Source organism: Ranitomeya variabilis, chromosome 2 (assembly GCF_051348905.1).
Source record: "Ranitomeya variabilis isolate aRanVar5 chromosome 2, aRanVar5.hap1, whole genome shotgun sequence".
NCBI classification, from domain to species: Eukaryota; Metazoa; Chordata; class Amphibia; order Anura; family Dendrobatidae; genus Ranitomeya; species Ranitomeya variabilis.
This window is the reverse complement of record NC_135233.1, coordinates 1,064,595,348-1,064,616,248: the sequence shown is the minus strand read 5'-3', so window position 1 is coordinate 1,064,616,248 and position 20,901 is coordinate 1,064,595,348. Positions and strand designations below refer to the sequence as shown.

The 20,901-nt window shown below is 40.1% G+C and overlaps 1 protein-coding gene across 1 annotated transcript; it reads right to left on the bottom strand.

Moving 5' to 3' along the window:
* Positions 1 to 5,188: 5,188 nt before the first annotated feature.
* Positions 5,189 to 18,030, bottom strand: LOC143804050 (serine/threonine-protein kinase SBK1-like). Its single transcript, XM_077281790.1, has 4 exons — positions 17,961 to 18,030; positions 8,588 to 8,749; positions 6,091 to 6,293; positions 5,189 to 5,737 (listed from the first exon to the last, which is right to left on the bottom strand). The coding sequence occupies exons 1-4, from the start codon at positions 18,028 to 18,030 to the stop codon at positions 5,189 to 5,191; spliced, it is 984 nt and encodes a 327-aa protein (XP_077137905.1).
* Between the last annotated feature and the right edge of the window lie 2,871 nt (positions 18,031 to 20,901).

The following is a 20,901-nucleotide window of genomic DNA, read 5'->3' as shown; positions in this document are numbered from 1 at the left end:
AGCAGCCAATGACTCAGAGGTATTCTTTGCAGCATGAGATGGTGCATTGTCACGCATGAAGATAACTTTGCTCCTGAAGGCACTTTTCTGCTTTTTAGACCATGGAAGAAAGTAGAAGAAACTCTATTTACTTTGCAGAGGTCATTTTCACACCTTCTGGAACCTTAAAGGGCCCTACCAGCTGTTTCCCCATGATTCCAGCCCAAAACATGACTCCTCCACCTCCTTGCTGACGTCGCAGCTTTGTTGGGACATGGTGACCATCCACCATCAATCCACTACGCCATCCATCTGGACCATCCAGGGTTGCTCGACACTCATCAGTAAACAAGACTGTTTGAAAATTAGTCTTGTGTATGTCTGGGCCCACTGCAACTGTTTCTGCTTGTGAACACTGTTTAGGGGTGGCCGAATAGTAGGTTTATGCACCACAGCAAGCCTTTGAAGGATCCTACACCTTGAGGTTCAAGGGAAACCAGAGGCAAAAGCAGCTTCAAATAACTGCTGCTTTGTAATGGTACTATGGCAGCTGCTCTCTTATTCTCTAATGAATTTGTCTGGTAGAAACCTTCCTCATTATGCCTTTATCTGCATGAACTCTGTACTCTGTTTCAGTCACAAATCTCTTCACACTTTGATGATCACTCTTAAGTTTAAGTGAAATATCTAATGTTTTCATACTTTGTCAAAGGCATTGCACTATTTAACGCTTTTCAGTAGCGGAGAGATCCTTTTTATTTCCCATATTGCTTGAAACCTGTGGCCTGCTTAATGTGGAACATCATTTTTAAGTAATTTTCCTTTAATTAGAATCACCTAGAAAACAAATGATCACATGTGTTTAAGATTGATTTCAGTGATCCATTGACCCCTGAGACACAATACCATCCACAAGTTTACTTGAAAAACAAAACGTTTAAATCTTTGATACTTAAATCCAATTTGCATAATAATTTGGAGCACAGTGTATTTGTCCAAATTCTGTGCTAAACAGCTCATTTGTATTTTTCCTAAATTTCAAAAGCCATTTAACTTGTTTAACTATTCCCACTTCATGTATTTCACATTGACATTGTTTAACACCAATGAGTGCAATCATTTTCATATTTTGATATATAAGTTGCTTTTTAGAGGATATGGGGACTTACCCTTGTAACATTGACTAGTCAGAGATTATAGTGTTTAGATCTCTGAAGATATGAGGGATTTATCACTATAATGTTAATCAGAATACAAGTCACTGACTACTTGTCTGTGAAAACTGATCACCTAAGGTGGATATTTGTACATAGGACAAAATAAAGTTGGTATAAATACCAAATCTTGTAATATCGCTGCTGCTGCTGCTCTCCCCATGTGTTTTCATATGGTTTGAGGCACCCCTGTTTTTATAATGGTTTGTTGTGTCTATTTTTATTTATTTTGAAATAAAACATTTGGCATTTTATCTAATTTGTATATTACACTCTTGATCTATTTGCAGCTTAATTTGTTGCATGATCTATATGGCTTTATATGTTATGGAGTGCTGACTGTTTAACGGTTGAGAAATATGAGCTTGGGTAGTATGCTCAAGCTTTAAATATATATTTTTTAACTTTATTTGTTTCTACTTTTTTCTTCCGTTTTTTTTACTTATATCACTTTGATCGCAGGTATAATGCATTGCAATGCTGGTGCTGCATACCTGTCAGTGCTGCACTGACAGAAGCCTCTTACACCATGCTACTGGTGTGGACAAAGCAGGCCACCATCGCTGGCAGACCTGGAGGACATCATGATAACCTTAAGCTGCCACAGCAACATTAAGGCGCTTTCCATGTCTCCCTGAGCTAGCTGTGATTACTATTTATCGCAGTATTTGGAGGGATAAATGTCCCGGGGATAAATAGTCTTAGATGTGACCACAGTCGGGGTTTGGCTTTCATTTAAGCCGAGCTTCCTCTCGGCTGCGATCATGCGGGCATAGCTCCTGCACCTGGATGATCACCATGACGTAAGTTTAAGTAGTTTTGCGAGAACCCTTTTCTGACCATGGCGTAAACTCATATCAAACATTGTGTTTATTCATTTGTGGTATAATTATCTTGCTTAGAATTGTAACTTCACTTCTGTCTCTCTCTTATATGACAGTATTTTTACTGTATTTTCTTGCCCAACAATTTGACCCCAATAACTCTGGACCCGCGGACAGCTCTGTAACACTTATATCTTGTCTGCCTCCTTTTCACCACACTAGAGACAGGGCAAGTTTTACAATAATAAAGACACAAGTTGTCCCCAGAGTAAGAAAAGTAAATGATCTGCAATAACCAATTCCAAAGAGTTGGGACAATGTGTAAAGTACACAGAAATGAAATTTGTTGGAATCCTTGGACTTGTTTTATTCACAAAATAATGAAATAAAAAATCCAGCAACGAAGATCTGGGACAGTAGAGCAATAAGAAAACTCCTACATCACTGCAGAATGGGATAATCTTTTCCCCAAGCGGCAGCAGTTGTCCCCTCAGTTCTCAGATGTTTACAGACTGGTGAAAAAGGTAGAAAGGATGTTGCACAATGGTGGACATGGCCCAGGCACAACTTTTAGAAAATGATGGCAGTGACATCTCAAAAATGCGTTCACTTTTTCAAATGAGATGAAAACAAGTCCAACGTTCACTTTCTGATCTGTGTCCTATATTATGGTGTAAAGTAAATATATAGAGAACAAGAATGCCATGATTTGTAAATTTCATATATTTTATTTAATGTCACAATTGTTTTGGAATTGGGGTTATGTTTTGTAATAATGGGAGTCGTGCTGGGACAGGCAAAAAATCAATTTCGGGAGCAACTTACATATTTGAAACTATTTATAGCCCCCAGGGAACCAATGTTCCTCCATTTGTTTGATGGCCCCAGAAGGTTCCTTTTTAGCTTTCTGCTGTAAATCAGTTAAATAAATCATGGAGGATCGCCCTTAATCATCAACATAGACCTTAATTGCAGTATTGTCAGGATATCACAACTTAGTAGATGTGATATTTTTTTCCCTCTGGCTGCCAAAGGGTGTTTAACAAAATTATATAAGAATTCTCTCTCGCACCAGGTAGGAGAATATTCTAACTCTGCTCATTTTCATCAAATTTATATTATTGTATGCAAGATCCAATCCATCTTCCAGTCAAACATTTTTCACTTTGCTGCCAAAAATTTCTAGCCTCCACTATTTGGTAACTTGTGCAAATCTGACTCTAAGACATTACCCATCCTAACATGCCGGGTGCTTCAGGTGCAGAACTATAAACAAACCAAACTTATCCAGTACCACCATCACAAATGAATCCACTGGGCACTGTAAGAATGAAGGGGAAGACAGCTGAGAATGAAGGTTAAATTCTATCTATATAAATAATCCGAGCAAGATATTGAACAATTTTCTAGGGGCCATTTCAGCAAATAAACAATAATGTAAAGGATGAGGGGGAGAAGTCAGATCATGATTGATAAAACTTTTCATGTTGAAGAGAATTGTATTTTTTTCTATATTTGCACTTTAATACAAACCTCTCTTTGTTACCACATACCATATATTTAACCTAATAATGTTTTCAATACAGGGTTTAAAATATCTATCTTTATCTATAACACAAGTTTTAAAACAATTCCCCAGCCACAACTTCTGTTAAAGGATGCTAAATGTTTCATCAATAATGCAAATAATGTGGATAAGGAGAAACCCTGGAATATAGTCCAAGTTATATTTAAATGGTTGGATATACAGTATTGTGGAAAAGTTAGTTGCCAAGCAAGAAGCTGTTAAAAATAGAAGTTTTAATCTTTTATTTTCATCAATTAATAAAATACAAAATTGAACAAAACAAATCTAATTGACATGAATATTTGGTGACCACTAGGGTTGAGCGACTTTTTTATTTTTATAGGATCAAGTCGGATTTCACGAAACCCGACTTTCTCAAAAGTCGGGTTGAGTGAAATCGGCCAATCCTATAAAAAAGTCGGGGTCGGCCGAAACGCGAAACCCAATGCAGTGCAATGGGATACTATGGTTCCCAGGGTCTGAAGGAGAGGAAACTCTCCTTCAGGCCCTGGGATCCATATTTAAGTGTAAAATAAAGAATTAAAATAAAAAATATTGATATACTCACCCTCTGACGAGCCCTGGTAGCAATCGGCATCTTCCGTTCCTAAGAACGAGCGCGTTCAGGGCCTTAGATGACGTCACGGCTTTGTGATTGCTCGCGGCGGCCCACGTGACCGCTCAGCGACCAATCACAAGCCGTGACGTAATTCTCAGGTCCTTAAATTCCTCATTCTAGGAATTTAGTACATGAGAATTACGTCACGGCATGTGATTGGTCACTGCGCGGTCACGTGGGCCGCCGCAACCAATCACAAAGCCGTGACGTCATCTAAGGCCCTGAATGCGCTCATTCTTAAGAAGGAAGGCTGCCGGAAAGAAGCCGAGGGTGAGTATATTCCTATTAGGTATATACTCACCCTTGTACATGCCCTGCTTCTTTCCGGCAGCCTTCCTTCTTAAGAATGAGCGCGTTCAGGGCCTTAGATGATGTCACGGCTTTGTGATTGGTCGCGGCGGCCCACGTGACCATTCAGCGACCAATCACAAGCCGTGACGTAATTCTCATGTACTAAATTCCTAAAATGAGGAATTTAAGGACCTGAGAATTACGTCACGGCTTTGTGATTGGTCGCTGAGCGGTCACGTGGGCCGCCGCGACCAATCACAAAGCCGTGACGTCATCTAAGGCCCTGAACGTGCTCATTCTTAGGAACTGAAGATGCCGATTACTACCAGGGCTCGTCATAGGGTGAGTATATCAATAATTTTTATTTTAATTCTTTATTTTACACTTAAATGTGGATTCCGATACCGATTTCCGATATCTCAAACATATCAGAACTCGGTATCGGAATTCCGATACCAGATTCAGAAGATCGCCGACCTCATGGCCGACCCCACACAGGGGTCGGGTTTCATGAAACCCGACTTTGCCAAAAGTCGGCGACTTCTGAAAATGGTCGACCCGTTTCTCTCAACCCTAGTGACCACCATTTGCTTTCATCAGTTCTAATTCCTTGTACTTGCACACAGTTATTGAAGGAACTCAGAAGGGAGGTTTTCCAAATATTTCATTGAATATGAAGCTGAGGAAGATGTGATTAGTTCTCTAAGACCTGTACTTTCCAGGGAAAATTAAAGTAATTGAAGATGGAGAGAACTGACTGCCGAGAAGAGGGACATTGAGAGAGGAGATTGCTAAACATACAAATGGCTTCTCTGGACAACCTCTTCCAACAAGCAGGTGGGGAGGTGCAGTCTGCACATTGTCTCCAGTCGATGTAGACTTGGTACATGGAGTCATATACCGTTGCTTCCAACCAGGGGAAATATCCAGTCAGGGCAACAAAGAAAAGAACACCAAAAGCCCAGGTATCTATAGTAGGGCTCAAGAGTAAGTATTCTCCGTCTTTCAAGTCACACAACTCTGGAGACATGTACGGGACAATATGTGACATGGATGACACATAGTATCCTGCAGGTTGTGTCAAACCAAAGTCACTCAGCTTGATTTGATTACAGTCTTTGTCCATGAGCAGCACATTGTCCGGCTTCAGGTCTCTGTGTATCAACCCTCTACTATGCATAAAGTCTAGAGCTGAAGAGATCTGTCTTGCACACCTCTTCACAGCAGCCTCAGGAATTCCAATCTGTAGAAAAAAAGATAAGTATTATGATATTTAGATTTATTTGTGCAGTTCTTTATCCAAATTGAAAATACCAAACATTGAAGATGTTGCTGTTGTTGGGACAGTGGATTCAATAGTGGATAAAACTGTTGTTGCTGTGACGGCCATGTGACATCAAACAGTACATTATGGACTCCTGTTCCATCTATAGAAAGGTTTGATGTATTCCCAAATAACCCTTTACACATTAGTTTGCTAATTGAAATGGGTATTTAGATTCTCCCTGACTGTTGATGTTTATTATTAGCCTTTGGTGTTTCATAAATTAAGCATTGTTAGATTGTAGGAAATCATATGGAGCCGCCTTTACTTACCTCACTTCGGATGATATCATGCAAGGTGCCTGCTGTTGCCAACTCTTGACTCAATACATAGTGGTCATTTGTGCCAATAAAGACTGGATACGTAGTGATAATGTGAGCATGCTCAGATAAGGTGATTGAAAAACAAAACTCTGTCAGAAAGGATTTCAGAAGAGTTCTGTCCTTTCTCACTAATTTTGCAGCCACTGATTTTCCTAAAAAAAAGAACAAACAAAAAACGGTTTATAATATCCTCCCAGATCTCACATAGAAGCTTTATATTCTATCACATAATCATCACAGGCAATGGGATGTTTTGGGGACATCAATTCCTAATCCTCAATCTCATGTCGGAGGCAGTCCGACTTTGCTAAATTGGAGCCATTTTGGATTTACATAAGTTTAATCCTAAATGTATTTATTTTACTGACAACATATATACCAAAATACTACTAATGTTAGTTGTTTGGCAGCCATTTATCTCCAATGAGAGAAAATCTATTAAGATACTGAACTTTAACCTCTTTATCTGAGAGGAGATATCAGGTGGCAAAAAAGATAATCAATGGGCCAGCCTATAGATATTTTGGATGGATGTTTTTACGAATTAAGAGTGAAGTTGGCCACAAAATTGAATTTTTGTCTGTATATCAGTGGCAGAGCCAGCTGAATGCTTGAAATATCAAGATAAACAGCTAATGACCTAATGCTTATTTGCCCAACACCTATTTTTCTGACCTCTTCATTTTCATACAATCTTTCTATAACCCAACATTGTGTATGGGGGACAATCAACTATTAATGCCAGACACCAACCATACTAATCAATCCCCACCAAATTTGGGAGGTTTGTATGATTTTAGTCCTATATGTATGGGAATTTTACAGATGATGATACTAGAATAAGCTGGATTTTCCAATGACCTACAGAAAAATATTTCTTCTCTATGGTCAGTTAAAATCAGTATCACATTTTTATATAGAATTTACCAATAGTGTTGAGCGATACCTTCCAATACTCAAAGGTATCGGTATCGGATGGTATCGGCCGATATCTGAAAAATATCGGATATCGCCAATACCGATACCCGATACCAATGCAAGTCAATGGGACACAAGTAGCGGAAGGTATCCTGGATGGTTCCCAGGGTCTGAAGGAGAGGAAACTCTCCTTCAGGCCCTGGGATCCATATTCATGTAAAAAATAAAGAAATAAAATAAAAAATATGGATATACTCACCCGTCCGGTGGCCCCTGGACCTTACCGATGTAACTGACAGCCTCCGTTCCGAAGAATGAGGAGTTTAGGACCTTCAATGACGTCGCGGCTTGTGATTGGTCGCGTGACCGCTCACGCGACCAATCACAAGCCGCGACGTCATCGCGGGTCCTAAACTCCTCATTCTTAGGAACGGAGGCTGCCGGTTACATCGGTAAGGTCCAGGGGCCGCCGGACGGGTGAGAATTGTTGTGATCCTAATGGCAGAGGATCTCAGGGTCTTTAGCAAAGTCTGCAAACATAAAAACTTGCTCTTAGGGAGGTGGTAACTGAGCTGACCACATACCTGATCCTAGCCCACAAATAATAGCAGCCGGGGAACGTGCCTACGTTAGTTCTAGACGTCTCGTGCCAGCCGGAGATCTAACTAACCCTTTCAGAGAAAATACAGACCTCACTTGCCTCCAGAGAAATACCCCAAAGTAGATACAAGCCCCCAACAAATAATAACGGTGAGGTAAGAGGAAAGGACAAACGTAAGGATGAACTAGATTCAGCAAAGAGGCCCACTAAATAATAGCAGAAATATAGAAAGCGGACTTATGTGGTCAGCGAAAAACCCTACTGAAATATCCACGCTGAATATCCAAGAACCCCCGTACCGACTAACGATATGGGGGGAGGATATCAGCCCCCTAAGAGCTTCCAGCAAAATCAGGAATCACATTATGAACAAGCTGGACAAAAAACAGAATAATACAAATAAACAAAAAAACAAGAAAGCAGGACTTAGCTTATGTTGCAAAAATCAGGACCAGCAGACAAGAGCAACCAGACAAGGACTGATTACATGGATGCCAGGCAATGAACTAAGACTCCAGGAAGTTTAAATAGAAACACCCAGAGTCTTAACGAACAGGTGACTACCAAGCTGAGGAAAGAGAATCCAAGAGCCATACCGCGAGTGACCACAAGAGGGAGCCCAAAAGTATAGTTCATAACAGAGAATATCCATATTTTTTATTTTAATTCTTTATTTTTTACATCAATATGGATCCCAGGTCCTGAAGGAGAGTTTCTTCTCCTCCAGACCCTGGGAACCATACACTGGGAACTTCCGATTCCGATTTCCGATATCACAAAAATATCGGAACTCGGTATCGGAATTCCGATACCGCAAGTATCGGCCGATACCCGATACTTGTGGTATCGGAATGATCAACACTATTTACCAATTTATTTAACCAATTTAGGTAAATGACTACCTTTGTTTTTGCTGTGTTCACATACCTGTTGTTCTCTCCTGTGCCAGTACAACTTGTCCATATGACCCCTGGCCCAATTCCTTGATGATGTTGAAGAATTCAGAAATATTCGGAACCTCCAAGATATGGAAGGCGGCCATTGCTGCCTGGAAGTCGATACTTTTTGCTAAACAAAGTCTGTATGAATCTGTAGGAAAATATAAGGAATATGATTATTAAAACATCATGTAGTGAACATATTCTTGGTTTCTGTGGACATTTATGATAATTGGGCTCCATCATAATTTAGAAACCCATAATTAAGAAAGATGTTCCCATTCAGGAAAGGATGGTTGACAACACTTGTAAAAGGTATCTTTGTGGGCATATTGGTTGTCATCAATCTTTCTATGAAGACATTGTGTTCCAAGAGTCAAAATTAAGGATAATTCTAAACAGTTCTACAGTAATACAAAGGTGTTTGTATCTAGAGAGTTTCTATATATTTCATCATTAAAACACATGAAAATTATAATTTATCACATTTAAAGTTACTAGAAAGGGGAATAATTATTTATTGGTCATATGGCAAGAAGACCCTGAACACAATAAATAACACCAATAGATATAATATTGAAGAGTAGTCTTACCTGGGTTAGGATTTTGGTGATGTTGATGATTAGATGATTTCTGATCCAAAAAAGTTGAGTAACGTTGCTTTCTCGTTCAGTCCGAGAGGTCCTATCTCCACAAAGATGTTCTCAGGAATAATTAAACAAGACACATGAACTTCAAACTTTTATAGGGAAGTAGCTACTTGAAAATTCTGTCCATCCTCCTCATTGGCCAATTGGATGTCAAAATCCTCCATTGATTTACAAATTAAGGTATCTCCTAGAAGTTTCACATTGCTGTAGACCTAATTGTTATTTATTAGACTGTTAAAGGAGTTGGTTGTGCCACAATGGTATCCGGGTCGTGCCCACCATAGTAGTGATGTGTTGCTATTGAAATGCTAATTTTCTCAGTTCTGAATTTATTCTGCCACCTGTAGTCATATCTCACGTTCCCGACCTCCTGCTGTCTTCCCTAAAAGAGAAACTGGTCCCATGTTTTTATATAAATATACATTTGTCATGCTCAGGTCTTGTATCCAGTGTTTATAGCCATAAACTGACTCAACATATCTTGTAGGACAGTCTTGTCCCAACTGACATTATTATTACATGGAAATAACTGAATTGTCAATTGTTTATTGTTTGTTTGTTTTTCAAGCATTAGAACTGATTATCTACCGAGAAAATCGGGCCCGCTGCAGCGTTGTTTAGAACGAGTATAAATGTTCATAGGCCAAAATGTACAATCCCTTTTTTCCATCACGCAGACAACGGTCGCTCATTATGGTTGAGATCGGATATTTTATTCTAGTTATATATCTGGTTATAGGTTAATGAAGTGCACACACAGTCCGTAATTGGCAGATTTTTTTAAATGATTTTCTTTCAGGACAACTAATTTTTAATAAGATTTTTTTCAGTAGATCAAATCTGCACTGAATTGTTTATAAATGAATGAGGCAAAGAAATATTTCACTTTAAAATCCATGCAAGATTTTTCAAATAAAATGTTTTTTTTTAAATTTGATGTTAGATTATTTTTTCATCATTTAAACTAGTAAATGAGTGAGAATTGATCCAAAAATCCAGACTCTACATCAGATTCCATGCTGACAATGTTTTGTAGAATGTGCTTCTTTTATCTGCTGCAGTAATACACTGTGGACATTGCCTGCACAAAGACAAACTATTTCCTGGAAACACATTCAGATATTCTGTTTTAACATAATTAAAAATTGCATGTTTTTCATCGGAACACGAATACGGAATATGATTTTTATTAATTTTTGGTCCTTTTGTCATTTTTTCCCATCGATGAGGCATCTGTTTTTCTCATGCAACCAATTATTCAAAGCTTTATGACCTATAAGAGCAGTCTACTTTTACTATTTATATCAATCGCATGGCTATCACATGTTATCCATTTTTTGTTATAGACCCTTTCTCTTGAATAATCGAGTTTTAACCTGGAAAAATTATCAAAAATGGAGACGTCAAAACATAAATGCAAAAAATGGACATGTGAAGAGCCCCATAGCCTGTAATGGGTATGTGTTCTATCAATGACAATCCCAGTCATGTGAGTGATGCCTAAAGGCCCCGTCTCACTAAGCGATTTACCAACGATCACGACCAGCTATACGACCTGGCCGTGATCGTTGGTAAGTCGTTGTGTGGTCGCTGGGGAGCTGTCACACAGACCGCTCTCTCCAGCGACCAACGATCAGGGGAACGACTTCGGCATCGTTGAAACTGTCTTCAACGATGCCGAAGTCCCCCTGCAGCACCCGGGTAACCAGGGTAAACATCGGGTTACTAAGCGCAGGGCCGCGCTTAGTAACCCGATGTTTACCCTGGTTACCAAAAAAAACAAACAGTACATACTCGCCTTTCGGTGTCCAGGTCCCTCGCCGTCTGCTTCCTGCTCTGACTGAGATCCGGCCGTACAGTGAGAGCAGAGCGCAGCGGTGACGTCACTGCTGTGCTCTCACTTCTCACTGTACGGCCGGCAGTCAGTGAGAGCAGGAAGCAGACGGCAAGGGACCTGACGGACATCAGAAGGTGAGTATGTATTGTTTGGTTTTTTTTACATTTACGCTGGTAACCAGGGTAAACATTGGGTTACTAAGCGCAGCCCTGCGCTTAGTAACCCGATGTTTACCCTGGTTACCAGTGAAGACATCGCTGGATCGGTGTCACACACACCGATTCAGCAATGTCAGCGGGGCCTCAACGACCAAAAAAAGGTCCAAGCCATTCCGACACGACCAGCGATCTCGCAGCAGGGGCCTGATCGCTGGTACGTGTCACACATAGCGAGATCGCTATGGAGGTCGCTGTTGCGTCACAAAACTAAGCCGCGCTTAGTAACCCGATGTTTACCCTGGTTACCAAAAAAAACAAACAGTACATACTCGCCTTTCGGTGTCCAGGTCCCTTGCCGTCTGCTTCCTGCTCTCACTGACTGCCGCCGTACAGTGAGAAGTGAGAGCACAGCGGTGACGTCACCGCTGCGCTCTGCTCTCACTGTACGGCCGGATCTCAGTCAGAGCAGGAAGCAGACGGCAAGGGACCTGGACACCGAAAGGCAAGTATGTACTGTTTGTTTTTTTTGGTAACCAGGGTAAACATCGGGTTACTAAGCGCGGCCCTGCGCTTAGTAACCCGATGTTTACCCTGGTTACCCGGGTGCTGCAGGGGGACTTCGGCATCGTTGAAGACAGTTTCAACGATGCCGAAGTCGTTCCCCTGATCGTTGGTCGCTGGAGAGAGCTGTCTGTGTGACAGCTCCCCAGCGACCACACAGCGACTTACCAACGATCACGGCCAGGTCGTATCGCTGGTCGTGATCGTTGGTAAATCGCTTAGTGAGACGGGGCCTTAACCTCCATTTTACATGAATCTGTTGCTGAGGAACAAAAGTCCAAACAATATTAATACAGCATTTATGACTAAGGCAGTAATTCCATAAAAACTCATTGACTCTTTCTAGCTAGCTGTCTCTCACTTGACTCCTTTCTCTTTCTTATCTCAAATCATTGGGCTGACCATTACTGTATATGTATGGGTGGCTTCACTGCATTTAGCCATGTCTCTAGTACAGTTGTTTTCCAAATTAAGATCCATTCAAGGTCAATGATCTCTGTGCCAGACGACTTTCAACCAGACCAGATCACCTGTGGAGACCACCATAGTTCTACAGCTTCTATAATTACATGTGGGTGTTCTCAGAGAGTCTTCACTTGCAACCATTGGCATCACCCTAACCCCTCAGTGCCGCTGCTATGTTTTTACTGGTTATTGTGCAGCTGATTAATTCAATCATGAGCTTACCATAGCCTCAGGTGTCTCCTTCTCACTGGAAGTCCATTCAGTACATTTATAAAATTCTTTCTTAAATATTAGTAAAAAAAAATGTATTTCCGTGATCTGATCACAGCTGCAATCTGTGGAGAGATCAGCAGTAAGTTCTCCTTTATGGCATTACATAACTCACTACTTACAGAAATTAAAGAAATCAAAACCAATACGATGACTGGGTGGATGAGAATTTGGCAATGGTCTTCACTAAATTTACAAATAATCCTAAAGAAACACTTCCTGGTCTTATCACAAAACTTAAGCTGAGCAGACTTTACCCAAACTGATCCAACAATTGTTGAGCAGAAACTATTTTAACACTGGGAAACAACCTCCTGACATCCAGCAAACTTCTCTTCATCAGAAACCGCAAATCTACTGCCCCCATTTTCCAAATATGATTTCCTCCGAGATTTGTGACGACGTAAGGATTCTGGAACCTATCGCTCATCATGAAGGTTTGATTATTCAGGCCATCCCATCGCTCACCTCTGAACCCTGAGTCAGCAGACTCTTACTCCATTGTCAGATTTCTTGTTTCATAATTTTGTGAATTAAACAGGTCCAAGTGATTTCCAAATCATTGCATTCTTGTTTACTTTCTAATCTAATAACAGCTAAATCCAAAGGTCATTGCTCTCTGCTGATTCTCCTGGATCTATCTGCCGCATTCGACACTGTGGATCACCAGCTCCTTCTCACTATGCTCCGCTCCATAGGCCTCAAGGACACAGCCCTCTCCTGGTTCTCCTCCTACCTATCCGACCGCTCCTTCACTGTATCTTTTGCCGGCTCCTCTTCCTCTCCTCGTTCCCTTACTATCGGGGTTCCGCAGGGCTCAGTCCTAGGCCCCCTCCTCTTCTCTCTTTACACGGCCCCTATTGGACAAACAATCAGCAGATTTGGGTTCCAGTATCATCTCTATGCTGATGACACCCAATTATACACTTCTTCCCCTGTCATCACCCCTACCCTAATTCAAAATACCAAGGACTGTCTGTCTGCTGTCTCTAACATCATGTCCTCCCTCTACCTGAAACTAAATCTCTCCAAAACGGAACTTCTTGTGTTTCTCCCTTCTACTAACCTCTCTTTACCCAACATCGAAATTACCCTGGAGGGTTCAACCATAACTCCCAAGCAGCATGCCCGCTGTCTTGGGGTCATATTTGACTCTGAACTTTCCTTTACTCCCTACATCCGATCACTCACTCGCTCCTGTCACCTGCATCTTAAAAACATCTCCAGAATCCGACCTTTTCTCACCATTGAAACTGCTAAGACTCTTACTGTCGCTCTTATTCATTCTTGTCTGGACTACTGCAATGCTCTTCTAATCGGTCTCCCTCTTACCAAACTTTCTCCTCTACAATCGATCTTAAATGCTGCAGCCAGAGTCATATTTCTGTCCAGCCGCTTCACCGATGCCTCCATCTTGTGCCAGTCATTACACTGGCTACCCATTCGCTACAGGGTCCAGTATAAACTCATCTCTCTCAACCACAAAGCTCTCCACAGTTCTGCACCGCCTTATATCTCCTCTCTCATCTCTGTCTATTGCCCTACATGTGCCCTCCGTTCTACCAACGACCTAAGACTAGCATCCCCCATAATCCGAACCTCACACCTCCGTCTCCAAGACTTCTTTCGTGCTGCGCCACCTCTCTGGAATGCACTTCCCCAGACGATCAGACTGATACCTAGCCCCGACCTATTCAAGTGAGCTTTAAAAACCCATCTATTCAAACAAGCCTACCACACCAACTACTCAGTAAACTAACTTTGCCATGTTCCCTCCTTCCAAATATTACTCTGAATCTGCACCCTACTATTCATCTGTCTCCACACCCTCCATGCACATGATAACTGCACTTGATACTTGACTATTGCACTTAAACACACGGGCTGATGACCGGATCATGCAGCTTTGTATGAAAATCCCTATGTATTATAATTGCCAGACCTGAAATAACAAGCACTTTTCACCTATTGTGTCCCCCCTTTTCCTTGTAGATTGTAAGCTTGCGAGCAGGGACCTCACTCCTAATGTCACTGTTTAAATTGTCTTAACCTGTATTGAATTTATCGTTTGTACATGTCCCCGCTTAATTGTAAAGTGCTGCGGAATATGTTGGCGCTATATAAATAAAAATTATTATTATTATTATACTTTACACATCGTCCCAACTCTTTTGGAATTGGGGTTGAACATTATTTAAATATCTAACCCCACACATGGGACATCTTGTGCCATATTTCGATTAAAACTTGTCCTAATTGTGGAGCTGTCCGTGGGCCCAAAGTTATTGTGAAAACATTTTTGGGATGATCGAAAATACAGCAAATATGCTGCAATATAAGATTAGGACAGAATTGAAGTTATTCTTCTGTGGTAGAAAATAATTCTGCAAAACTGATTTTTTTTTTTTTTAAAGAAAAATATAAAATTACTAATAGGAAGAATACTAACATCAACATACATTAACATAAAATTACTAATAGGATGTTTCAGCTGCATATTGTAGGAAGAAATGATCTGTATTTTATCTCTCATCTATCTCATATCTGCTAGAACTTTCTTCTATCTAGATAAACACACTTATAATATATGTGCTATATAAATACTATTCTTAACATTGCAATTGAAGCAGTGAGACAGAATTTGTGTCATAATTAGTGTTGAGCATTCCGATACCGCAAGTATTGGGTATCGGCCGATACTTGCCGTATCGGAATTCCGATACCGAGATCCGATACTTTTGTGGTATCGGGAATCGGTATCGGGATTAATATCAATGTGTAAAATAAAGAATTAAAATAAAAAATAAGGATATACTCACCTCTCCGGCGGCTTCTGGCGGTTACCGCCGTAACCGGGAGCCATTGTACCTAAGAATGCGCGCTTGAAGGGCCTTAGATGAGGTCACTGCGCTCTGATTGGTTGCGTAGCGGTCGCGTGACCGCTACGCGACCAATCACAAAGCCGTGACATCACCTAAGGTCTTTCAAGCGCTTGAAAGACCTTAGGTGATGTCACGGCTTTGTGATTGGTTGCATAGAGGTCACACGACCGCTACGCGACCAATCATAGCGCAGTGACCTCATCTAAGGCCCTTCAAGTGCGCATTCTTAGGTACAACGGCTCCCGGTTACGGCGGTAACCGCCAGAGGCCGCCGGAGAGGTGAGTATATCCTTATTTTTTATTTTAATTCTTTATTTTACACATTGATATGGATCCCAGGGCCTGAAGGAGAGTTTCCTCTCCTTCAGACCCTGGGAACCATCAGGATACCGTCCGATACTTGGTGTCCCATTGACTTGTATGGGTATCGGGTATCGGTATCGGATTAGATCCGATACTTTGCCGGTATCGGCCGATACTTTCCGATACCGATACTTTCAAGTATCGGATGGTATCGCTCAACACTAGTCATAATGTAAATCACAGGGTTTGAAAATGACATAGAATTGTTGAAACCTTAATATATCTCACATTTTGAAAGGAATAAACTATTCTTTGGATTTTTTTGAAGTGCTGCTTTATTTAGTCTTTTTGCAAATAGGTAAATGGATGGATGAATTAATAGATACAGTGGGTGAAATAAGTATTGAACTCATCACCATGTTGGGAAGTAAATATATTTCTAAAGGTGCTATTGACATGAAATTCCCATCAGATATTGATAACAACCCATCTAATACACACAAGGTGGGCAAGGGATTTGTGTAACCCCTTCTGAGGAAGCCATGCAAAACAATGGTTTGTTAGGGAGTTCCCTGGGTCGCATTCATGTGTTAACTTATGTATGTATATGTTCATATGTTAACTATCCTCCTGCATTGTTTACTAATGTAGCAAAATTGCTAAGGAATATCATTTGTGATTCTTGTTTGTTCTTTGTACTCAGGAGTTTTTACTTGGTTGTATTGATTTTGGTCTCCCTTTGTGAGACTTATACAGTCACACCTTGGAGCATTACTTCACTCCTATCTGCAGGCACCTTGTTTCCATTTTCTGTTTCTATATAAACTGTTTATCTCATTATCTTATGCATTATCACACTATTCTCTAATTTAATTCCATTTTATCTTGTGTATATACCTTTCCATCTTACAGCTAGTAATGTTGTGTTTTGAATCCGTTTTTCAGGTATATATGAATGGTATTTTGCTGTAAAATCTAGTTACTAGAAAATACCATATATATGCACTATGTGTATATGCACCCGCAATAGCTCACAAAATTAGGAACGTAAAAGTGTGATTATGTTCCTAATTTTGTGAGCTATTGCGAGTACGTTTTATCCATTCGTAGGGGTATACACTTAGCACAGATATATGGTATTTTCTAATTTCTATCACGATTTGGACAACCAGGTGGTGTTGTGTTAAAATTTGCAGCAGGTTATTTTTCCCCTTCCATACGATAGCACCATTGTCAACCGAAATTTTGTAAAATCTAGTTACCACTGAAAGCTATTCTATTGTAAATGGCATTAATGCGCAAATCTAATTAAATTGATGTACTAATAAAGGACTTACACTTTTATAATAATTTGAGAAAAGTCTTTCTATTGAATTTATAGATATGATAAAAAGATACGTAGATAAAAGAGAAGTAAAATAGAGAATTTTTTACTAAAAGGAATACAAATACAGAGATTACGGGTGGCACTCCATGCCTGATGAAAATCTTCTTTATTAAGTGAGAATTACATCATGGCTGTGAGGAAAGAGGTTCACCGTGTGGAGGACGGACATTTAAATGGGTCCAGGTACGGTTTGCAGTAGGGAGCTGTAACCTTTATAGGAATACACATCGCTACTCCCACGTCATAGTAAGACAAATAACGTGACAATGAAGAAATTATCACATTTATAAACAAGGTTGAAAAAGTTTGCCATGTTTAATTAATCATTAAAATCTAAAATACCTTGTGCATGTGATCAAATTATCCATTTAGTTTCTCTACGTAATAATAATCTTTTGAGATTACCTCCTTGCACAGGTTGATGAACCCTCTTGAGACCACCAAAACATACAACCTCCGGTTTAGAATAGTGTCTCACAGATATATTCAATAAGTCTGGTGGAGCCTTTGCGAGAAGGGATAGAGTTAAAATGCTCTCTAAATCGTACATACAATATTCTAATAGTTTTTCCTTTATAATATCTTCCACAGGGACAGAAAATATTATACATGGCATGCGGAGTTTTACAGGGTATAAATTCTGTCACACGGTGTGTGATACCACCTAATTTAATTGGATTCATGTTCAAGTGAAAGCTACAAAAATTGCAGGAAACGTATCTGTGGTTACCCACAATGTTGGAGATCTACAATCTATCACTATGGAACTTTTTAACCGGTTCCTGACTAAAGTGTATTTCTAGTTGAAACAGCACCTAAATGCAATTGGCGGTTTTTGTGTAATCATACCACCTAAATCCTTATCCAAGCTTAGGACATGCCAGTATTTGTTAATTTCAGAGATAATAGCCTTGTTCATTGGACCGAATTTAAGATTAAAGATAAATCATTTATGTTTTTCCTTTTCTGACCTTTGGTGTATATCAACAAATCAGTTTATTTTAATTTGCGGTCTCTATTCAGTGCCTCATCTGAGATGAAATCTGGGTATCTCCTTCACAGAAATCTATTTCTTAAATCACCGGCTTGTTATTTCTGAAACTGACTGTCAGTTATTCATTTTCAAATTGACGGTAATAGTGTGAGACAGAGTGAGTTTGTGGATATAGGTTTTCTGAAGGCCTCGGTTACCAATTATCCTTTAATAACAGAAATCTTAACATCTGAAAAGTTCAGTTCTAAGCCTCCAAAACCGATGTAAATGACTTTCATATCATTCACCGCATTCAGATGCATAACACAATCATGGAACTCCTTTTCGCCACCTCCCCACATGACAAATGTCGTCCACATAGCGATTGAAGAGTTTTATGAATTTGAGATAGTGATAATGTGGAGAGAAAACATTTTTCTTCAAAAACTGCCAAACAAATTTTCCCGAACACAAGCTGTCCGCGTACCCATTGCTGTCCCTGTGCATTGAAGGTACATTTGTCAAGGAATTTAAATGTGTTATGTGACCGAATGAAATCAAAACAATCGAATAAGAAATTAATACAATCCCAGTTTTTGTATGTGAATGAATATTCAGCGCCGCCTGATTACTGAGGAGATGTGGAATTCTGGTATACAGAATGTGTGTGGCCCTTAGGAACTCTCCAGTATCTTTTATATAGGAAGGGACATCTTGAAGGAGGGTTGGTAAAATCCAGTCCATGTATTTGGATAAAGGCTCTGTTAGGGATTCCACCCCTGAGATAATTGACGACATGTGGTATAGACATGGATTTGTGGATTTTGGGTGCATAGTACCTGTAGGGTCTAAAGGTACCGTTACACTAAACGACTTACCAACGATCACGACCAGCGATACGACCTGGCTGTGATCGTTGGTAAGTCGTTGTTTGGTCACTGGGGAGCTGTCACACAGACAGCTCTTTCCAGTGACCAACGATCAGGAGAACGACTTCGGCATCATTGAAACTGTCTTCAATGATGCTGAAGTCCCCGGGTAACCAGGGTAAACATCGGGTAACTAAGCGCAGGGCCGCGCTTAGTAACCCGATATTCACCCTGGTTATCATTGTAAAAGTTAAAAAAAAAAACAAAACCCTACATACTCACATTCCGATGTCTGTCACGCCCCCCGCCATCAGCTTCCCGCACTGACTGTGTCAGCGGCGCCTGCCGTAAAGCAGAGCATAGTGGTGACGTCACTGCTGTGCTGTGCTTTACGGCCGGCGCTGACAGTCAGTGCGGGAAGCTGACAGCGGGGGATGTGACGGACATCGGAATGTGAATATGTAGTGTTTTTTTTTTTTTTTACTTTTCAAATGGTAATCAGGGTGAATATCGGGTTACTAAGCGCGGCCCTGCGCTTAGTAACCCGATGTTTACCCTGGTTACAAGTGAACACATCGCTGGATCGGCGTCACACACGCCGATCCAGCGATGATGGCGGGTGATCAGTGACCAAATAAAGGTCCTGATCATTCCCTACTACCAACGATCTCCCAGCAGGGGCCTGACCATTGGTCGCTGTCACACTATAACGAGATCGTTAGCGGGATCGTTACTACGTCACAAAAAGCGTGACGTTGCAACGATATCGTTAATGAAATCGTTATGTGTGAAGGTACCTTAAGTGCTAACTCCGGGAACAATCGTCCGGCTTTCTTTATTGAACAAAATGCCCAAATTCACTTGTTTCTCTTAAAAGACTGAAATATATATGTAGTAGTGAGATCATTAAGAAAGGGTTTTTTTGTGGAATGTGTCTGAGAATTCTCATTGCTTCTTGCCTATAATATTCTCCTGTCATGAGATCTCCCCTTGTCTGCATCATGCATAACTACGTCATTCCAATTTTGCTATTGACATGAAATTCTCTAATGTCAGTACCAACCCAATCAATCCACACAAGCAAAGAAATCAAATCACAGATTTCCAAAAACTAAGTTGTGTAATAATGAGAAATGACACAGGAGGGTTTAAGGAACTTGTGAGGAAGTCTTTCAAACCAAGGGTATGTTTGGGAGTTTCATTGATGACCTTTATATGTTAACAACCCTCCTGCATCGCTTAATAATGTATCAAACCCACCGAGGGTTATATGTGCTTGTTTGATTTTGCACCTATGTCTGGTCACTTGGTTGCATTGACTTCCTTCTCCATTTGTGAGACTCTTACAGTCACACCTTGGCGCATTACTTCAGTCCCATCTGCAGGCACCTTGCTTCCATTTTCTGTTTTTATATACACTGTTTTTTTCAGTATCTTATGCATAATAATTCCATTTTATCGTGTGTATATACCTTTCCATCTTACATATTTACAGCTAGCAATGTTGTGTTTTGGATCAGAGTCCTTCAGGTATATATGAAAGGTATTTCATTGTAAATTATATTTTCCTCTATAGCAATTTTTTAATTGGCATTAATATGTATATTTCTTTAAATTAATGTACTAATAAAGGACTTTTACATTTATAAACATTGGAGACAAGTTTCATTTTTTTTCTATTGGATTTGTAGATATGATAAATATATATAGAGATATGAGATGGATAAAATAGAGATCCTTTGTATCTTACAATCTGCAGATAAAACATTTTATCCCATTAGTTATTATAGTTTGTTCTTTAACCCCTTCATCTGATCCTGTTTTCACCTTCCTGACCAGGTTATATTTTACAATTCTGACCACTGTCACTTTATGTGGTAACTGTGGAACGGTTCAGTGGTTCTGAATTTTTTTATTGTAACACATTGTACTTTTTGTCTTTTTATTT